The sequence below is a fragment of the Anastrepha obliqua genome, chromosome 1 (genome assembly GCF_027943255.1).
Source record: "Anastrepha obliqua isolate idAnaObli1 chromosome 1, idAnaObli1_1.0, whole genome shotgun sequence".
Lineage (NCBI taxonomy): Eukaryota > Metazoa > Arthropoda > Insecta > Diptera > Tephritidae > Anastrepha > Anastrepha obliqua.
The window spans coordinates 95,172,834-95,194,767 of NC_072892.1; the positions used below are offsets into that span (position 1 = coordinate 95,172,834).

At 35.2% G+C, this 21,934-nt stretch overlaps 1 protein-coding gene across 1 annotated transcript in view; it reads left to right on the plus strand.

The window, feature by feature from the left end:
- The window catches only part of LOC129252962 (gelsolin-like), an 88,454-nt gene that overhangs the window by 60,292 nt on the left and 6,228 nt on the right, over positions 1-21,934 (plus strand). The window contains exons 3-9 of the mRNA XM_054891163.1: positions 9,012-9,086; positions 11,101-11,296; positions 11,706-11,999; positions 13,518-14,575; positions 14,644-14,880; positions 14,946-15,056; positions 16,567-16,692. Of these exons, the coding sequence (XP_054747138.1) occupies positions 9,012-9,086; positions 11,101-11,296; positions 11,706-11,999; positions 13,518-14,575; positions 14,644-14,880; positions 14,946-15,056; positions 16,567-16,692 (2,097 nt within the window). The remainder of the gene's footprint in view (positions 1-9,011; positions 9,087-11,100; positions 11,297-11,705; positions 12,000-13,517; positions 14,576-14,643; positions 14,881-14,945; positions 15,057-16,566; positions 16,693-21,934) is intronic.

The window sequence follows — 21,934 nt, forward strand, 5'->3', positions numbered from 1 at the left end:
GCATTTTTAACACTTTTATAAAAAAAATACAAAATGTGTCTCTTATACGCGTTTGAAGATTCCATTTTATTTTTAACAACGCGTGCTTCTATCCGCGATTAAAATCACTTGTTGAATTCACAATATATCAAAGAAAATATAAATAGTTCCGTTATATTCCTAATTTTCTGTATGCAAAAATCGTACAAAAGCGAAATTATGGGTAAAATACTCACGAACTTATGGACTGACCTGATAGTTGTGGGCGATTATGTTATGTTATTCCAAAATTCACATTTTTTAATTTTTGTTTTAAATACCTTTCATGCACCCTACATTACTTTTAACGCTGTTTTTTTTTACCATGAAACATGTGCAAATTGAAAGGATTTCAACTATTGAAATCTGCCAATATCACTCAATTTCTCACTTGTTTGTTTTGTATTAATAATAAGCTTGTAAGCATTATAAACAAAATTCGAAAAAAACCAAATAGCTATTCATCCACGTATGTAAATGAAATTCTTGTATGATTTATAACACATTTATGTACATATTTTGCTTTCCTCTACAATTGTAGTAAATATATCATTTTCAATTTCAGTTGTGTTTTTTAATACCCATTAAGTTGCTTTAAATCACATCAAAACATATTTAATTTTAAATTCAATTTAATTAAATTTTTATTTTTCTTTAGTGCGTTTAAAAGCTGTTTGTGCAAAATAAATTTTGCGTTCAGCCATTTTATGTCTTTAATGCTGTGATTTTGTGTTTAATATAATATGTAGGTATGCATGTGAGTGAGTACATACATGGCCTGCTGGTTCACACTTTACGCCTGTAGCGGCGCCAGAATGGACATATGCTTTTAAATTGCTTTAATAAGCCGTCAGCCATTTACAATTTATGGGAAATACCTGCACGTTGTGTTTTTGTTTTGTAGATATTTATGTAAAATACAACTTAAATGCATAGTAGAGCACACGCACATATACATATACATATTATATTTTTTATAACAAAAAAAAAAAAAAAAACAAAAGAAAAAAAACTTAATGAGCATGGAAATAAAAACTTTAAAACGATGAATTCAATGGGCATGCCTCAAAGTGAAACGAGTCGGTGATGGGGCTGCACCACTTTTGTTCTTTTTTTCGGGGAGTACGGTATTTTCTCTTTGAAATCCAAATTTTCATGAGTGGTATCATCGCGGTGCCTTGTCATGTGTAAAAATATAAAATTGAAGTGAATATGAATGGCGATGAGAAAAAAAAATTGTATTTACATACACATAAGTTATGTTAGGTGAATTTGTTTCTGGTTTCCAATTACATTTTTATTATTATTTTTATTTTGTTTGTTTTAATTTTTCGAGTTCGTTGACTTGTTTATGTGATAATCCACGTGAATATTCCACTTAAGTGTTTAATAGCAACATACACATATGGCCATAGAAATGGCGCACTTATAGTGCCCTCTATAAAATTTTTTATTTTTTAGAAGATTATCCTATATTCGTACATATTTTAATGCCAATGTTATGCTGTGAATTACTTCTATCTAATATCGGAAAATAAGTCCCGTTAACTTTTCTAATATTTTTTTTTTGCCATGTTTCACTCGAAATGCATTACGTTGGACAACGAAGTAGCGCAGTTGTGGTTCAAACATTTAAGCAAATTTTTTTGGGGAATTCTTCTTCGTTAAAATTTAAAATCATTATTTGGAAGGGGATCTCACTGCTCACTTGAAAAGACAAATATCATTTGGGAACTTTACGAAAAAAGTACAAAATAAACAAAACTTGTAGAAATAATGGGTCGTTCACGTAAAATGATTTTTAATTTTATAATTTCATCAAATGTATTAGGACCACTCAAAACAGAGATAGTTCGAAAGACGCGTTTATAGTCTTTCAGCTACAATTCCGCAGTACGAGTACAAGGCCACCGTTAAGGAAAGTAAATATGACCCTTTAAAGTCTTCTCGAACGATATCGCTGGAAATAAATGAGGAATATAACCTGAATATATCAAGTAGACTTAAAGAAGTGTTAAACAGTAATGCCCACATACCATTCAACTTTGAAGTGTGTACGGCTGAAAATATAATAGAACCACCCACTTACCAAGGCACCGTAGATGCTATAAACTATAAGAGCTGTGACAGCTTAAAAACTATAAGAGCTGTGACAGTGACGCAATCAATGCGGGTCTGAGCTCCACAAACCTATACATCAGCTGATATTGCAAATATGGTTACAACAAGAACTTCCTGCGGAGTGGGACGAAAGTATAATTGTAGCAAGACATTAAAAAGGTGATAAAGCCAAATGTGCAAACTACAGAGGCGTCTCTCTGCTGAATACATGATACAAAATATTTTAAAATTTTCTACACAATAAACTAAATCAATAAGCTGAACAAATTATTGGCGGCTATCAATGCGGCTTCAGAGCAGACCGATCAACAATTGACCATTGCTTTTCAATGACCTAAATATTTGTAAAATGCCACGAATACAAAATTATGGTATGATTTCTTTTTATTGATTTTAGACAAGCGTTTGACAGACTCAATCGGAAACATATGTAATATCATCTAAATATGTCAGGCATAACTATTAAACTGGTACGTCTGATCAGCATGACTTTAACAAAAACTTAGGCAAAAGTGATAATTCAAGATAATGTAACCAATTGTTCCGTGATCTGAAGTGTGAAACAGGGAGATGGGCTCCCATCCCTATTTCCCAACCTAATACTAAACACTGTTATAGCTAATATAGATCCAGAAGACACACTTTTTTATAAATCTACACAAATGTGTGCCTATGCGGATGCCATCATAATTATAGCCAGAAGCCAACAAGCTCTGAAAGAAACATGTATGTGCCTAGAATCATCTGCTACGATGCTAGGACTTGAAAAAGCCAAATATGTACAGGGTTGGCCATATTAAACTGACCCATTGAGTAACCCTATAACTTTTTACTGTAATTTGAAATCTAAGGTTTACGTCAACAAGCCAAAGACACTAGGCGCACTTAAGGCCAATATCCGACGGGAAATAGCCGCCATATCGGCCGAGACGCTGGCCAAAACTATGGAAAACGCCGAAAAACGGGCACATTACGCTATACGAGCTAAGGGCGACCACTTGCGCGATATCATATTCAAAAAGTGATGTAAACGAATCTCCTTGAACTAAATTAAATGTTTTTCACAATGAAACACAAAAAAATGTTTCTTTTTCCATATTTTTTTAATAATCACATGGGTCAGTTTAATATGGCCAACCCTGTATATGGAAGGTGCGGCACGCAACATAACGTATATCACAAATCGACAGCAGTCACATGCGGTAGTGTAGGCGAAGTCTGGATGCTGAAGTCAAAAGAAGTCGATCAATTAATTTGTTTCGAATGAAATATTCTCAGAAAGATGTATGGCCCTATACGACTTGAAGATGATACTTATCGCATTAACGCATAGGTACAATGACGAGTTAGATACACTTTTCAGGGGTGCAAATGTTATCATATACGTTAAAGCGCAAAGAATTCGATGGTACGATTACATTCTGCGAATGAGTAAAAAGAAAAGCTGAAGATTCAGTGACGTGGAGATGAATTCGAACGGAAGCAATGGCTCACAACAAACTGTGATGCTATGATTCAGCACCTGTCACGATGTCATAGACGTGTTTCGAAGCCCCGCGATCGTATTTTTTGAGCATTTCCTTCGACCAATCGACACGAGCCTTTTTTGAGCGATTGACAAATTGTGTGGGATCCAACGCGAACAAATTTTTTTGACAGTCAAATGTTTATGCAATATTGAATGTATGCTGGTCCCACTAATGCCTAAGATTGTCTCAATCTCACGATAGGTCACATGACGGTCTTGCAATATCAGTTCGCGCACAGCAGCAATGGTTTTCGGAACAACAACTGATTTTGGACGACCTTCACGAAATTCGTCTTGGAGTGAACTACGACCACGATTGAATTCACCATACCATCGATAAACACTAGTCCTTGATGTAGCTTCATCAAAAAATGAATTAAGTTCATCCATACAATGTTGCTGAGTTAATCCACGTCGAAAGTTGTAAAAAATAATCGGAGGAAAATGTTCACGATTTAATTCAATTTTTGGACCGAGATGAATCTTTTAAGTTACTGTAAACAACACAAATAGCGCTGGTATTTCAAAACGTTCTGAGTACGTAAAAGCCAAAAAATGTCAAACTTTGCGATACAGCTGACAGTTGCCAGATTGCAATACCAGGGTTGCCAAATCCCGACATATAAAAGGCACCCCTCGTACGGGTTAATCAAAAAATATTGTACGGGCGTGTCGGCAGAAAAAAACCGTTACTGCCTTTCGCAAATGCCGTTAAAAAACCAAGGAACAAAAAACCAAGAGTTCAGTAGTTGAGGGTAAGTTGAATGTTTGGAGATCATTTACTTGGAATGGAGATGGACCAATAGTGAGTATGAATGGCACCATAGATAGTTTGCTATTCTTGCGATTTTCAAAAATACTAAACAAATAAATTTAAAAATGGCAGTAAAGCATGGATCTCTATTCCTTTGGAGAGATGACAAAAGTTAATAGAAAGATTCCCTCGTAAGTGTTTTAAAGTTTTAAAAAATAATGGATACTCAACAAAATAATAATCAGTGAAGAAATAAATAAACAAATTTTACCAATTTGAAATAACTAAGTTCTGTTTTCCTTGCAGGTTGATAAAAGTGGGACATTTCAGTGCCCAATACAAAATGTGATACATATATACCGATTTCTCCACCTAGATAAGTTGTAGATACTCAATTGTTTTTTATTTAGCGTTGTTTTGATAATACTGCAATAAGATAATAGAATTGTACAAAAAAAAATTTTTTACTAGGTCATCCAGTAAAAATAATCATCATTATATATATGTATTTTTTTTCGCTTTTATAACGTAGTTAGAAGGAATTTTTAATTCTAAATATATGTTATTGCGGGAAAGTGCGCTATTTCTCTGCCCATAGCTGTATCCATATATATATATATGTACGTATGTATAACTGCTTAAAATATTTGCGTTTATAAAAATAAACACACGTGTTTTCCGAAAGATTTTTCATGCAAGTTTTGCCAATTAGTAATAGCCTCTAATTTTTAATAGCCAATTCTAAACCCAATGAGTTCAAATTGACCGCAAAATAGCTATTTGCACATGTGGAAGTATATTCGAGTAAGCAGCTGGTGGTGAAATATTTGCACATATCGAATTATTTACTATATCACCCCAGTAGAACTAGGGATTTTTTAGTAGTTTGCGAAAATTATTTTGCGAGTACGCCACTACTCTCATTTTCTCCTTACACTTCTGTGCATTAGCATGTTATTTTGAATACATTGTCTGCCATATGAGAGCGAGTACGCGGAAAAACTCGCTTTCACCTCCAAAACAAACAATGAGAGAGTTTTAAGGTTTTGGAGAGATAAAACTAGAACGCTTATTTGGTTTAACAACTACAGCGCACGCTCGATAACGTTAACTAATTCAAACCAAGGCAGTTCACGTTAACAAAAGTGTTTACGTTTTGGAATGCCCAAAAAGACTAAGTAAATATATTTTTTTAGATTTAAACTCACATTTTATTCTTGTTTTCGTTACATATTAATTGAAAATTAAGTCATACGATGGTTTTATTTAAAAAAAATCAGTCATCTTTTTTGGTATATTCTGTTTTTCTAAAACTTGAAGCATAGCTTTCTCCCTTAACCGTCTTAGCACACTCATATCATTTTGATCGACGTCTTCATGACCAGCCTTGTTGAAAATTTCAACTGCTTCAGTCGGCTTAATTTTCTCCAGTTGCTCTGATACGCTGTCATCATCGGATTCGTCCTCTTGTTGATGATCGTCATCTGCATTGCCCGCCTCGATGTCTTCGTTCCACGGTAACGTGAATTCAATCTGAAATTTTTAATAAAAAAAGTTTTTTCAATAACCCACATACATATCTGCGAACACGAATGAACCTCAGGATTTAAACTACTAAGGAGATCGACGGTGTTGCTCATCAAGGTGCGACGTTCAGCTTCCCATTTTTCTTTTAAAACCGCCAACGGAACATCGTCTTCGGGATCATCATTGTTTACCGCAAAATTTAAAATACTGTTCCAGCACTTAGCTAATGCTGCTTCAAGCTAATTTTTTTCACCGACTCGAGCAAATCAGACTTTGTCGCTGCTATTGAAGCTAGAAGGCTGTTTCTGTAATGCAACTTAGTGATTGCATTCTGATCCAGCGGTTGAATGAGGGGAGTAACGTTTCGTGGCATAAACATTGCCGAAATTTGCCCATTCTCCGTTGTCAGTTCAGCTTCATTTGGGTGAGAAAGAGCGTTGCCGATTAGGAGGAGAGTTTTAATTGGTAAGGCTTTCACCTTACCTTTCACCTTAAAAAACAACCAGTTAACCTTAAAAATCGGACAAAACTTAATAGGAATATTCACCTGTGGAACAAATGACTCATGAAACCATTGCTTGAAAATAGTCGACGTCATCCAGGCGGATTTCGAGCTCTTATAGTCGGTGGGACACTGAAAGTTTTTAAAGCAGTGTGGATTCTTCGCCTTTTCAATTACCAAAAGCTTAAGCTTGTGGCATCCAGTGACATTTGAACAGCATAAAAACGTAATTCGCTGCTTCTCGGACTTTACCCGTGGTGCTCTCTTCTCCAAACTTGACGCATACGTTTTCTCTGGCAAAAGTCTCCAGAATATCCCCGACTCATCAGCATTATATAACTGATCGTTGCAAAACTCCAATTCGGCCATTTTAGCTCTAAGCTTTTCTTTAAACGGATCCACTAGCTGAGGTTGCGAGGAAAGTTTTTCGCCTGATATTTTAAGAAGACGAATACCGTACCTCTTCTTGCATACTTGGAGCCATCCATCACTAGCGAAGAAGTTTGCTTCATTTTCTTTAAATTTTGCCTTTTCTTTCAACATTAGATCACTTACTGGCCAGTTTTTATCTCGTATTCGGATAAACCAACGATAAAGAGCTCACTCCATTTTGAGTTAGTCTGAAGAACGCAGTGTTTTTCTATTTCCGGGTCCACAATACGTGTTGTTTACGCATTTTAAAATCACTTGCTTTTTCGCTTTAATGTTACAAATTGTTGATTTAGCAACATTATTTCTTTGCTAAAATCGTGACAGATGAGCCTTTCTTTAAAAAGCCGAGAATTTTAGCCTTTTGTTTTAATGACAAGCACACGGATTTTCTAGAACTCATTTTCACCAGAAAACATAAGACGAAACACTCTTTGCAAAATAAAAACCGCGACTGAAATATTTTACTCCTTACATGCAATTACGAATAAAATGCCTATTTTATAGTTAGGCGATTCCCTAATTTCAAAATTACTTGAGATCAATATAAAATACATTCAAATAATTGTAACGTTTATTGTTCATGTTACATATAGAGTTTTTGGGTTTGTTCACGTTTTAGAGTAGTCAATGTACAAAAATGTTTGTTCACGTTTTGGGGTGTTCACCCTTTAGAGCGTTCACGCTGTATTGCATATAATAATATGCCTTTTCCCCTTGAGCGAACTATATTTTTGTTATGGAATTAATAAGAACAAATGACGGAGGAACTTCTTTTATTGCTAAAAACTCATGCCACTCTCTTGTATTGCTCCACAATGAATAACAGAGGAGTACAGAATCGAGAAATCTATTGCATTGCACATCTGTGGTATTACATCAAAATGAATACTCTTTGATTTTGGAGGATAGAGGAAATCCAACCGCCGAAGACGAATCATCCTTCATCAAGACAATGCGACCTGTCACGCATGGACACACACAAAATAGTTTTTGAGCCCTCAAAAGATCGAACTAATAGGACATCCGCCTTACAAGAAGATAGGCTCACATTTAATGATTTCTTTTTGTTCCCGACAACAAAAAATAAGTTGAGAAGTCAAAGTTTTTCAAGGTATGAAAAACTGTTGAAGCCTTGAAACAGTACGTTTTGGGGATATCCACTTTTGTCTAGCAAAAGCGTTTTGAGAACTGATTAAAGTGCATGCAGATGTGTATTGATTTCCAAAGAGATAATTGCGAAAAACAATATAGGGACTTTCATTATTATTTTATTGAGCTTTCATTATTGCGCGCAAAGTAAAAAAAGGAAAATATCGTATTTAGTTATCATCCAGCGAAAGTTCAATTCCTATACTCATATATAATATGTATACAACCGCAATAATTAGTCCGTTGGGTATTGCCATTTCTTCTTCTTAATTGGCGCATAACTTCTTAAGCGATTTTGGTCGAGTTTAACAAAGTGCACCAGTCATTTCTTTCTCGTACTAACCGGTACCAGTTAGACACACCAAGTGACGCCAAGCACTTTTCCGCCTGATATTTCGAACGCAGAGGAGACCTTCCTGTGTTACCACCAGCTGGTACCACCTCGAATACTTTCAGAGCCGGAGCGTTGGTATGCATTCACACTGCCATTTACATGGTCCTAAAAAATATCTTCCTAAGGGTACTACTTGTTTATAAAAAAATAACTTTTTTATTTTTATTCAATGTATAAAAAAAAATATAATAAAAAAATAATTACTAATTCTGCTTTTGAAATTGCGCTTAGACTCTTTAGTTTCAGTTTCCTCCATTTTTTAATTAAAAAAAATGTATCTTGTCCGACCTAAGTTCAATACCTATTGAGCACATAGAGCATTTTGAAATAATAGAAAATGTGTTTTTTCCAACAGCGGCCGTACCTCGGCTGGACCTCACAGGTTAGCTTCTGTCATCAAAATATCTTCTCTTGGAAATTCGGTCCTTCCGACCTGGCTTAAAAGATCAGCACCGCTCTATTTGCTTACTCTTCCGTCCTCTTAAACTGCTTGAAATATTTTAATAAGTATTAAAAAAATATATATTTTATTACTTTGTACTGTTTACGTCACTAAATCTTTTCCATATTTTCTTTTTAATTATAGAATTTTGAACCTGTCGCTTATCCCAATGTTTACTATGGAAAATTTTACGAAGGAGACTCGTATATTATTTTAAAGGTAAGTTCATATGCATTAAAACAAACAAGAAAGTTACAAATAATTCGAAGTTGTAAAAATAACTAAACTTAATATAGTAACAAAAAATACTAAAATAAAAAAATAAAAAATAAGAATAAAACCCTTTTATTCCGGGAACCTTTCATACAAATGTGTTAAGGTAATGAAAGGCATTTGAATATACTTTGATCGGGAAGTAAAATTGTGAAAAGGGTTACCACCTACCTACAAATATTAATTAAATATATATGCAAATTCAGTAAATGTTTCCTTCACGATTTTGGTGTTATTCCAGTTAAATTTTCAGAGCCACTTGCTACCCAAGTAATAAAATTTAACCGAATGAAATATGTAACTTACGAAAGTCAAGGCATTTCCTTGTGTGATCTGTTATATTCGGTCAGGTTTAGTGATTCAATTCCCAGTGAATTTTAATACAATTGCCTGAAATTTTTATTGAAATCAACTCGTAACTGAATTACGCAATCTGCACGCTTAGCAAATTTGCACAAAAAGATTCGCCTGATTCAATTCTAAAATATAAAATTTTTCTAATTAGTGGAAATTTATTGAATTTGTCTAAAACAAGCCACTCGGTAGCCTGAAGGCCCTTCGTAATACATTAATTTGGTTTACATCCCCTAACTAAATTGCTGAAACCATTTAGATCTTTTTAGGAAGGTGAGACATTTTGCAGATTTCATAGGTCTACAAAAAATGATCGCCAAGATATTTGGCACGGCTTCTTTGAAGTGCAGGACATTCACAGAGGAAGTGTTGTGCCGACTCAATTTCTTCTTCATTTCCGTAACTCCTGCAGAAGTCATTGTGAGGTACACCCATTTTACTGGCTAGGGTGCCAATAATGAAGTGACCCATTATAATAACTGTTAGGACGCTGTTGAATCCAAGCACACGGTTTGTTCTTTTAGGCGCTTTGGAGACTCTGCAGTTAGTAGTCAGAAACCACCTTCTATTGGTTTCCGCGATTACGTTTTAGTCGCTCGCAGTGTATTGTTCGTTTTGAGAAATGCTTATACACACTACCACTCACTGAAGGTCAAGCTCATAGTATTTCCTTGCACACTCATCCGATTTTTCATTTCCCTCCACTCCAGAGAGTTCGGCGACCCAACAAACTGTGGATAAGAGAACGCGACCTCCTGCATTCATTTACCCATCTTGAATTGATGTGCACTGATTTCTAACTTTATTCAAATTAATTTGATGTAAATTGAATAATTACACTAGTCAGTTGGTATTCCTTATTAGAATAAAAATCATCAGAGTATCTGAAATAAATTTCGCATTATTTTTCTCAAACTTCAAAATAAACGGATTTAATGGGTAAACTGATATAATATATATTCGCATTAAATCTTTTTACCAAACTAAACTAGAATCTTCCATTAGCATTAGTGTATTTCCAAATATGCTCCTAAATATTCCGTGCGTATTTGTACCTGCACTCGTATATGTACCTACGAGTATAATCATAAAATATCTATTTAGGTACATATATTCCTCCGCATTCCTAATGCAAGTGTGCAACTTTTTCGCAATTGCCAGTATTTCTTTGCTCATTAGCGGTAATGCCAAAAGTGTTGCTCCTAACTTGAGTTTTCCAATTGGAAACTCATTCTATACATTCTCACTACGACTTGGTATACCTGAGCGACCGAAAGCATTGGCCACCAAGTAGAAAATCCATGAAATATTATAAAAGTATTTGAAGTTTCCCCTGCATCCTTTACTGCATAAAAACATACTTTTTCACTTAAACATTGCGAAACTTTGCATTTGTTCAGCGTAAATTTGGCTTAGAGCCACCCACAAACTGAACTGACTACTCAAGCAATTCATTGCTTGTGCCATTTTTCTTGCATTCACTTCTAACCAATACACACACACACACACATATATATATATATATATATATATAGAAACATACGCACTTAGGTATTTTCTTTTTACTACTCATTTGTGAATTTTTCTTACACCTGCCACACTTTAGACTACCGAAGATCCAAAGAGCCAAAAACTTTCGTGGGACATTCACTTTTGGTTAGGTGCTGAAACAACCACTGACGAAGCTGGTGCTGCGGCCATTTACACCGTTCAACTGGACGACCAATTGGAAGGTGTACCAGTGCAACATCGCGAAGTTCAAGATCATGAATCACAATTGTTTCTTAGCTACTTTAAAAATGGTAAGTTTCTTTGAACGCACTAAAAAGTTTCACTCCACCAAATGAGGCGCAATGCACTTCCGCAATGTGTGTTCGGGCAGCTAGCTGCTATGCATTGGTGAACGCGAAGTAGTGTGCTGTGTACTTTGAGCAGGTGACCGGCAACTTTGGGTGTTAATGGTGGATCGGGCCATCGACGCAATGCAAATATAAATTGCATTGCATTAAGAATTCCATGAAATTGCACTTTTCACCAATCATCTGAGTTGCCATGCAACGGCAGCATATTGCTAATATATATACATGCATACATAATATGCATGTATATGTACATACATCTCGCTCCTTCCGCTCCTTTGGTCGAGTCTTTATCTGTGATGGTATGAGAGAGGCAACAAACTGGTTGGGTAATTAATTTGCTTCCATACAGGTGTACGTTACGAGAAGGGTGGTGTGGCTACTGGTTTCGAGCATGTTGATGTGAATGCTGTTGGCGAAAAGCGTCTCTTCCAGGTGAAGGGCAAACGCAATGTGCGGGTGCGACAAGTGGTTTTGTCTATAACGTCGATGAATCGTGGCGATTGTTTCATTTTGGATGCGGGCGAAGAGATACTCGTATATGTGGGTGAGAATGCAAAACGTTTGGAGCGACTAAAGGCTATTTACGCTGCAAATGAAATACGTGATCAGGACCATCATGGACGTGCGAAAGTGAACATTATTGGTGAGTAATGAAAAAAAGAGTAACTCCTAAAGAAAGGATAAGGATCATAAGTGAGTAAATAATGCTTTGTTAAGAAGCAGCAACTAAGAACTGTGAAGGCTAAGTAGCAGAACGATGCTATGACAATCGATCTTGGTTTTTTTGATATGATCTTAAATTTTTTTGAAAGTTGGTTTAACTGTAACTGCTTATTAGTGTATGGACCGACGTCTCGCTCGATTTGTAAATGCACGTAATATAAGAGTACATATGCAAGCGCTCCGCTAGCTCAGTACTTTGCACTGATTATTCACTGGTTCGCCGTAAGCGTTTAAATATGACTCGAAGAGTTAATGAAATCCCACTATGAAACCTTCAGCGATTACTGAGCATAAGTCTCAGCTATTAATAAAAAAATTTGCAAAAGTCCACGAGATATTCCAAACATCATGTTAATCAAAGTTTCAAACTTTATACAAAATTGCAAATTTTCATCAAAATTTCAAACTTCTTATCAGAACTTAAAAAAATAATAATTTGTCTCACAGTTTTATGGCCCATTGAATTTTGGTATAAAAAAGTGTAAGCTTGGAGTGGCTCAAAAATCACGTTTATTTTGGGCATTTTTTTGCTAACGGTGTTAGGTGTTTAGATTCATATAAAAAAATATGGAGTATTTGTTGTATAGAGAAAATGCACTAGTCCTTCAGCAAAAAAAAAAAAACATTTAAAAAAATTCTGACTAAGAAATGAGCAAATTTAGTGAAAATTCGTTGAATTTTTTTTTTTAATTTGCCCGAAGTCTGAAAATTGGATTTATGGGCTTTTTGATAAAGAATGAAACATAATTTTATAAACAAATAATTAAAATAATATAACAAAAAAAAAAATAAGTCATAATTTTTCAACATGCGGTGACCTCAATTTAATGTCATTTACTTTGTAAAGGGTCTTTCAAAAGTGATGCCGAGATGTTAGTAGTGAATAATATCTAAACCGTACCGCGCAAACTTTTACCGACGATTAATCCGTCAACATCTAACTCTTTAGATATATCACCAAGGGTTCGACATACGTCTTCATCCAAAAATTGTTGTAGTAGAGTATAATCGAATTTTTTCGGTGCCCCTTCGCGATCTTTACCACTCACGTCGAAATTGCCACTTTGGAAACGTCGAAACCACTCTTTACAAAATGTATTTGTTGGGGCGTGATTACCCTAAATATTGGTCAATATACGAAACGTTTCAGCAGGACTGTTTTGTGAAAGGTAATGATGAAGCCTGACTTCTCGCAAATGTTGTTTTTTCAAGACGAACGCAGACATTTTTTGAGTCAGCTAAAAAGGATTTTTATGCTTCACACGAATGTCAACTATTGCGATCGAGACCTCACATATATACCTTCAAATCACCAATCAATAAATCTTTTCTATATTGTCTTATTATCATACTTTAAGCACTTTGCTCTAATAGCACTCTACTAATGCTAAAATCAAATACTAATTTAATGCAAAATGAACTCAATGCTTTTTTATAGATACCTTCTCATCGGATGTGGCAAAAGAGCACTTTTTCTCTACGCTCGGCTCAGGTTCAGCTGATGAAGTGCCAGATGAAACCGCTGACGAGGAGGATGGAGCTTTCGAGGCGGCCGATATCCAAGCAGTTACACTTTATAAAGTGTCTGACGCTAGTGGTTCTTTGGAAATTGACAAGATATCTGAAAAGCCTCTTCGCCAGGAGATGCTCAATACAGATGATAGCTTCATTCTCGACACTGGTTCGGGTATTTATGTTTGGGTTGGGCGCGGTTCCACACAAAGAGAAAGGACCAGCGCTATGGTATTTGCTGATAATTTTTTAGAGACCAAATCATATCCGAAATGGACACAAGTGCATCGAGTTGTTGAAGATGGCGAACCAACTCCCTTTAAACAATACTTCACCACCTGGCAAGATCAGGGTATATATCATAAGCATTTGGTGCGCACTGCTTTGGGTTACAGCACCGATGACTCTGATTACGAAGAACCTGATGATATCGATTCGGTTATGCAGAATCTGAAGAAGAGCGGTGGACGGGCCATTGCTTTCATGCCTGACAATGGCGAATATGATATCGAGCATATTATAAAATTTAGCTCGGAATCCGATGATGATGTGGTGCGCACTATTGTAGAGTTCGAAGGTACCACACCTTTAATCGGGCAGTATGCCTACATCATCACATACAGGTACAATGCTAAGAGTGGCGAGTCTGGCAAACTCATCTACGTTTGGGAGGGCGCAAAGGCTAGTGAGGCGGTGAAGGAGCGTTCCTTCAATGATGGTTTGGCTATGGCACAGGAGGAGAATGCCATATTGGTGCGTACAGGACAAAGCCATGAACCACGTCATTTATTAAAGATTTTCAAGGGTAAACTGATTACACCATTTACCGAAGAACCAAAAAGTGCACAACTCTTTCGCGTACGTGGCACCGATGCTAGTGATGTGCACGCAAGTGAGGTCGAATGTGGTTCTTCGTCTTTAAATTCAGGTGATGTATTTGCACTGGTCACGCTCGACCACAAGGTATACATTTGGATTGGAAAGGTGGGTTTGTGCGCTTTGCGAGTATGTTGAAAAAAACGGTACTGATGCAATTCATATGACTTATGTAGGGTGCCTCTGATTTTGAAAAAACATCTGCCAATGAACGTTTTACGCACTACTGGCCTCATGGAAAGGTGGTGATTATAGAGGAAGGCTCTGAACCGTCTGAATTCTGGGAAGAGTTGCATGGCTATGATCGCGATGCGAGCAATTTAGGAGCGCCATTGCTTGAGCCACGTCTTTTCCATTGCCAATTGGTTGCCTGGCGCACCAAGGTGGAAGAGGTCCGTGATTTTCAGCAGTCGGTAAGTTATCGGATAAGATTTAGTTCGCCATAAAGCATACTTCATTTTTAATTTGCTTTATTAAGGATCTCGATGTGGATGATGTAATGCTGCTGGATGCCGGTGATGAAATTTATTTATGGGTAGGATCAGGAGCCTCTGTGGAAGAAAATGCTAAAATCTTGCAAATGGTTAAGGTAAATACTTTTTTCATTCTATTTATTAATTAACATGTACATATTCTTGAATTTTAAAATATAAGTTGGGTTGATTAAAAATGTTGGCTAAAAAATAATGCTCAGATGTCAGATTACTACCAGAAAGATGAAATTTTGTGAAAAAAATAATGTGCGGATTTAAAATAATGAGACTGACACTGCTATAGTAGAAATACTTATGCGTCAAATGTAGCTGGAAATCTCTCTCTATCTCTGTACCCTTCGCTTCTGTGACCGAATTGGCGTAGCTTTCAGTGGCATTAGTAGTTTTAATGAGAGAGAAATAACGAAGTGGAAGGTAATAATGTTTTTGAGTGGTTAAAGCATTTTCAAGGTGATCCATTTATGACAATATCCAGAAGTGTGTAATTTGGCTCACGCGATTAATCTTGAAATGGGACTATAATCAAGTACTACTGATTCTTGCTGAACTTCATGAAAAAATAACAGAAACCCGATTTGAAATTTGAAGCGACAAATTTTTGTTAGCTGCCAAGAGATTTCTAGCCAAGCACATATCCTGGTCTTGACCATCTACCTTATTCGCAGGATTTTGCACCATGGAAGTTTATAAGTTGTATTAAAAGGAACAAGATTTGAGTTCGAAATATCTGGTAAAGAGGTTTGTTCTCTAAAGGTAGTAACTGCGAATTGTAGGCATAGAGAAAGGGGGTATTCAGTGAGGGTACAATAAGTATAAATAGAAATGTATGAAAGCCAAGTACCATCCTTCCTGACGTCAATCTCGTTACCTACCAACCTACAAACTACCTACAACTCATATAATGAAAGGAAAGGTATGAGCTCGAAGTAAGAATGTCGAATGAACTAAAAATGACCGCTGTATGAATTAAAGCTTAAAGAATGAACATTGCAAAGGTATATAAATATATAATCCGTTTTGAATCAAAGGACTTGGACCAGTGAACTTGGTGAGCTGATGCATCTGGAATACTAGCAAGACCACGATTGACATCAGGAAGAGGCAGGCAGTGTGTTTGGAGCAGTTGAGAGAGAATTATATAATACGAGTTGCTACTGTCTGGCAAAATAAGTGCTTCCAAGTTTTGATCCATTCACCAAATAGTCTTAAGCTTTAACTCTCAGACTACCAAATGTTAAATGCTTCATGGAGCTGCTTTAACTTCCTTTCGCTTGCCTCTATTATACTCTCTTTTCTTTCCTGCTAAGATCTATTATTATCTATTAAATATAGTGTGCCTAACTTTTATGGTACATTTTTCATACAAAAACTCGAAAATAAAAGCGACTGCGTTGATCCTACGAAGATTACTTTGGAGGAAGTATGTAAAATAATATTACCCTTTAAGGGTTAAGGGAGTAATTTAGGATTCAATAAAAGCCTGAGGAATGTATTGGAACCATGGCTTCACTCAAAAGGACAAAAGCTAATCCGTTAAAGGCGAATTCAAATTACTTCATCGACAAAATTTACTAATTTCATAATTGGTTTTCATTCCTTTTTCAGAAATATATCAAACAAGAACCTACCGATCGTACAGTTGATACTGTGAGCGTAATTCGGATCACCCAAGGCAACGAGCCGCGTGTCTTTACTCGCATGTTCCCCACATGGGACAAAGATTACTGGAAGGTCAGTGGACTTGAATGATTGGCTTGCTTTTTATTGGCTGCTTTTGTTAATACTCGTATGCTTTGTTGTTATTGTTTTTCTAAGTGAAATTTTGTCGGCTTTGTATTTATTTGAAAAATTGAATAATTAAGAAAAATAAAATATTGGAATAAGAAATTGTAAGTATACATAAAAATTTATTTATTTATAAACTACGAGATTTCCATGCAACCGTTTGATGTATGCGACTGCTTTACTTGTTGGCTTTTTATTAATCAGCGGTCAATATTAATACTTTAAAATTTCTGAGTTTTAGTACTTTGTTTAGAAAATATAGTCATACATACGATCATACTTTGTTTAGAAAATGTAATCAATCAATTTATACTTATTTGATCAGAAATAAAACTCATTTTTCGAGTGTTATTTTTGTGCTCTGAAATAATAATTAATTTGTTAGTAGTTATATTTCCGATCGAAAATTATAGTTTTTTTGGTTTTAAATGTTTGATCGATAACACCGTGCAATAATTTGAGGGCCATTGTCTGAGGGCAAAATGATTCCAACTCTGCATGAAAGACTTAGATCCATATAGTAAAACTTCAAAATCGGTTTGCATTCTTGGTTCAAATTTCTTGCCTCTTTAAATTTTCAATATTTTGCCTTAGTGTTTATAGAATACATGAAAAACAGAGTTAAAATACATATCGGATAGAAATATGTTGTTCAGGTGCATATAATAAAATTTTGCGAGGAATATTTTGTGGAACACTTTAATCCATTGGGTCGTTTCAGCCACTTTTTTATAAAGTCTGAATAAAATGGCTTTCTTAAAGCCGATAGAGTTTCAAAATATTGTAGAAAATTACTCTCACACGAAATCTTTGTGCAAAGATAATATGATACTAAGTAATAAAAATATTATTATAATATGTGGAATGCTTAGCTGGCATTTTTTGTTTGGCTGTTACCTCAGAGACCGCTGGGGGCGGACTCGCCACTTAGACACACCAAAAATTAAAATTGAGTGGACGTGAATGGGTTCATTTTTAAAGAAATGGAAAGAGTGAGATGATATATTTCTGATGACAGCTTTGAGGCCTCAGTCGGCCAAGATTTGACTGATTTATTTAAGTTTTTCTTAATCCTATTTCCAAAGAAGTTAAAACCAGCATAAACCATCTGATAATTCCATTGATAAAATTTTAAAATTATTTTATGCAGTACTTTTAAGCTTAAACTCTTCGACCAGCTGCGGAGATTTTGTACACAAAATATTTTTAAAATATAGTTTTATTTATAAAAACTCGATTTTGGGAGGTACCTTCAAATTTGTCCAGCTCTCGCAAATCTTCATAATTTTCTGAAATATTTTTGGGGAAGTCTTAAAGTAAAATAGTTATTTTATTTATTTTATTTTTAAACATTTGTATAATAATAAACTATTTAACAAATAACTGCTTAGCAGCGCTAGCAACAAAGGTCTTCGGCTGTTAAAGTAAAATAACTCTTATATAATTCCAATGGGAAAACAGTATAAATTGGTTTTTGTATAAAGAGTGATGTACATACCTCATATATAGGCATACTGATTTTTGCACTGATAAAAATGTATATAAAAACTAACTGTATTCACACATATAGTACATTAAATAACTATTGCACAGAGACTTATTGAGAAATTTTGACAACTTATTTGTTTCTTATTTAAGCACATAATTTTTTTGTATGAAAATGAAAAAAAAAAAATTAATTAATTTTCATCAACATTGCAAACTTTCTAATATTCTGGAGTTAAAACTTGCGGAAGTTTACTTTGAAAAAAAAAAAATTAATCTTTTCGCGAAGTTCATAGACCGAAATATTAAAGAAAATGTCGATTCGTCGTCGTTTTCAACTTGTTGGCTCATGTCCTTCCTCTACGTGGAACATTTCATATAAGAATCTTGGCTTATGTGTTTAAAAAAATAAAACTCATACAAGAATTGAAGCGAAATGACAATCGTTTCCATCCTATTTTTGTTGATTGGGCTCATTTCGATTTATTATTTAGATTCATTCGAAGAAGTAGTAAACAATTTTACTGATCCCATGGACCATGTAACTCGTAACCGGTGTGGGCATATACCAGATATCATATTCAAAAAATGAATGCCATGAAATTATCTACCAGATTATGATAAGAAAAAATTTTTCAAATAATATTTCCTTTCCTTTTTGTATAATCATTTTAAATTCTCAAACTAATTCTCAAACTCTTAAAAAACACCCTTTAGAAGAAAGCATCCAACAACGTCGGCAAGAAAAAATTATTAAAAACTTTGAGCCCTTCATACTTTGTGTTTATCAAAATTCAATAAGCTATAAAACAGCGTACTCGAAATTCTTCTAAAAATTATGATAAAAAGAAATTTAAATTTTGATACAAATTTGTAGAGTTTTTGTTTAGACTTGCACACAGTTTGAATTTAGATATATATGGCATAGTTTTTCTGAGAGAATGAACTACAATATATTTTCATAAAAAACATGAAATAGGAAGCAATAAATTGTCAAAACTTCTCAATAATCTCAATTTTCACCAAAATTTGTTGAGTCTTTTTTCATATTAAAATTAAATGAGAAACAACTTAATTGTCAATTAGTCCTTGTGCTATAATTATATAATGGTGTGTATATATTTATAACGGAGTGTGTACAAGTGTACATGTATGTGTGTATATAAAATTAGTTTTACACAAACCGAAAGCCTTATATTCGCTTATATTTAGTTGATATTTATACATATGCAATGCCCATTTTACAGTAAGACAACCCTACTCCGCTACCGAAATATTTTCCCCATATGTATGTATTTAAATGTTTCCTTACCCACCTTTAAACTTGACACTTTCATGTTGAATACTAACTCCTACTAACAAATGCATATTGAGTAGGAGGAAGGAGTGAGAGAAGAAGAGGAAGAAGAAAATTATGAGGAGGAGACAGAGGAAATAAAAAGTAGGAAGATGACCGAAGGTAAATATGCGCGTAAGCAAGAGGGCGAAGATACAGAGAGAGAAGATGAGGAAGATGAAGAGGATGATGAGGAGGAAGATGAAGAGGACACGAGAAGTATTGGTAGTCAAAATTCCAGTACCTCGAGAAGAGTTTTGCTTGGCCCCGGCCCTACTGATATGGTAGAGAGTGTTTCGGAGAAAGCCATTGCAGGCAAACGCATAAGAGATGGGGTTGAAGAGTACTATCGCGTGCTTACGTTGGATGTGAAAAATACTTTCAATAAAGCAGACTGGGAGCAAATAATGTACGCCCTTCAGCAAAATCCCGAACGAAAAACGAGGTACATATTTCACTTGGGTTTTCAATTCAAAAACAAATAGATATATTCTACGACGCCAACTTCGGTTCTTTACAGCATCTCTGAATTCGAAGACGTTGTAGAAGCCATAGAAATTCCTACATTCAATCAAACGCACTGGAATTCTATAAGTGAAGCAATCGCACGTCAGCAAAATCCGAAGGTTGCAAAAGTAGGGGGTGCTGCCGATGACATTGCATTAGAAGTGATCAAAAGGCATTTGACTGACGTCGAGACAGCCAGCAATGCTGAGGTGGTGTTGGTGCAAGATTGGCTAAACTCAATCGGTCTAGAATTAGCGCAAAAGAAAACTGATGTAGTGCTTAAGTCGCGCATAAAGAAAATAGAACAAGAGCGTGTGAAAGAGGGAAATTTGTTGGTGAAAGTTAAGCCAGAGATCGGCTATCTAGGCATGTTGTTGAATACAAAGTTAAAATTTAAGCATCGCTTGCAGTATGCCGATAAGCATGTGCCTAAGAAGAAAGCAGCGCTTTTGAGAGCAAAAACTGTATCCAATGTCAAAGGCCTGAAGAAGATGATGTTGGTGATGAATGTGTCGACAGCAGCACTACTTTATCCCTCGTCTTCCAAGCGTGATTCATCATTCGATGATAAGCGACTGAAATTAATCGTTGAGACGAAGTACAATGTAGAAAGACAATTGGTTTCTGGTAAGGACGAGAGCAAGGTGGACAAGCCAGAGCTAGACGAAGATGAAGATGGCAATGATTATGTTAATCTTGTGTTGTTAGATGAGAAGAAACGTTGGAAGATGCGACGCACCGAAAGCCTACCAGACGTCAGTCAGCTAGAATGAGTCGTAAGGGTTTGAAGGAGAGTTGTGAGAGTAAAGTATAATGTGAAAAAAAACTGCTGGTATCTTAAATAAATTTGAATATTATATATAATAAATAACTCTATATACTCGAGTACATACGATACGAGTCATGCACCATAATAATAAACTCTCCATGAAAATTTCTTGTGAATTAATTCTTTTTAGTCATCTTTAACATTTTTAGTGTTGTATGCACAAATTTTGTTGTTGACGGTGCTAGGCATGTACTTTGTATGGCAGAAAAGCGAAAAAAATTGACAAAAATCAATGGTATTGTGGGAAACTTTGTTATACTAATATGGGGCTTGATGATATGTTGAAAACATTTTTAAAAAGTTTGAAGGTTTATGTTACATGGTTTTTGTTGTAGTATGAACTGGGAGTTTAACTGAGCTTTTATTCCTATTTATGGCGCGCGTCTTGATATTTTTCCATAAATGGAGGGACCTACATTTTTAAGCCGACTCCAAACTGCAAATCGTTTTCTTATGAGGAGTTTTTTCATGGCAGAAATACACTTCGAATTTTAGTCAATTCACCAACTACTGGAATCGATTTTATTCACAACTACTGGTATAAATATCTCACATCCATACACACTGAATTATCAATAGCAATAAGTGACGTAATAGATCATCCACATAAACTACCCAGCTTTCTAACAATAGGTAAGACTTATATTAAACCGAAGAATATTGATACAAAAAACCCGTTCAATTACCGACCTATCACGTGACTTCCCTCGTTATACAAAATAATATCTGCTATGGTAAGGAAAAAAATATACAATAATCTAATGCAACAGAACCTTATTACACATGAGCAGAAGGGTAGCAGAAAGATTCTGTGATATTAAAGCAAACTACCTCACAACACAAGAAATCTGCACACATGTTATATTGATTACCAGAAAGCATTTAACTCAGATCCACATAGCTGGCTTATTAAGGTTTTAGAAATCTACAAAATACATCCAAAACTCATAAAATTCTTATCAGATACCATCAAAAAGTGGAGAACAACAATAAGCCTTACAGCAGCGCATGCAATAACTACAGATGAAATA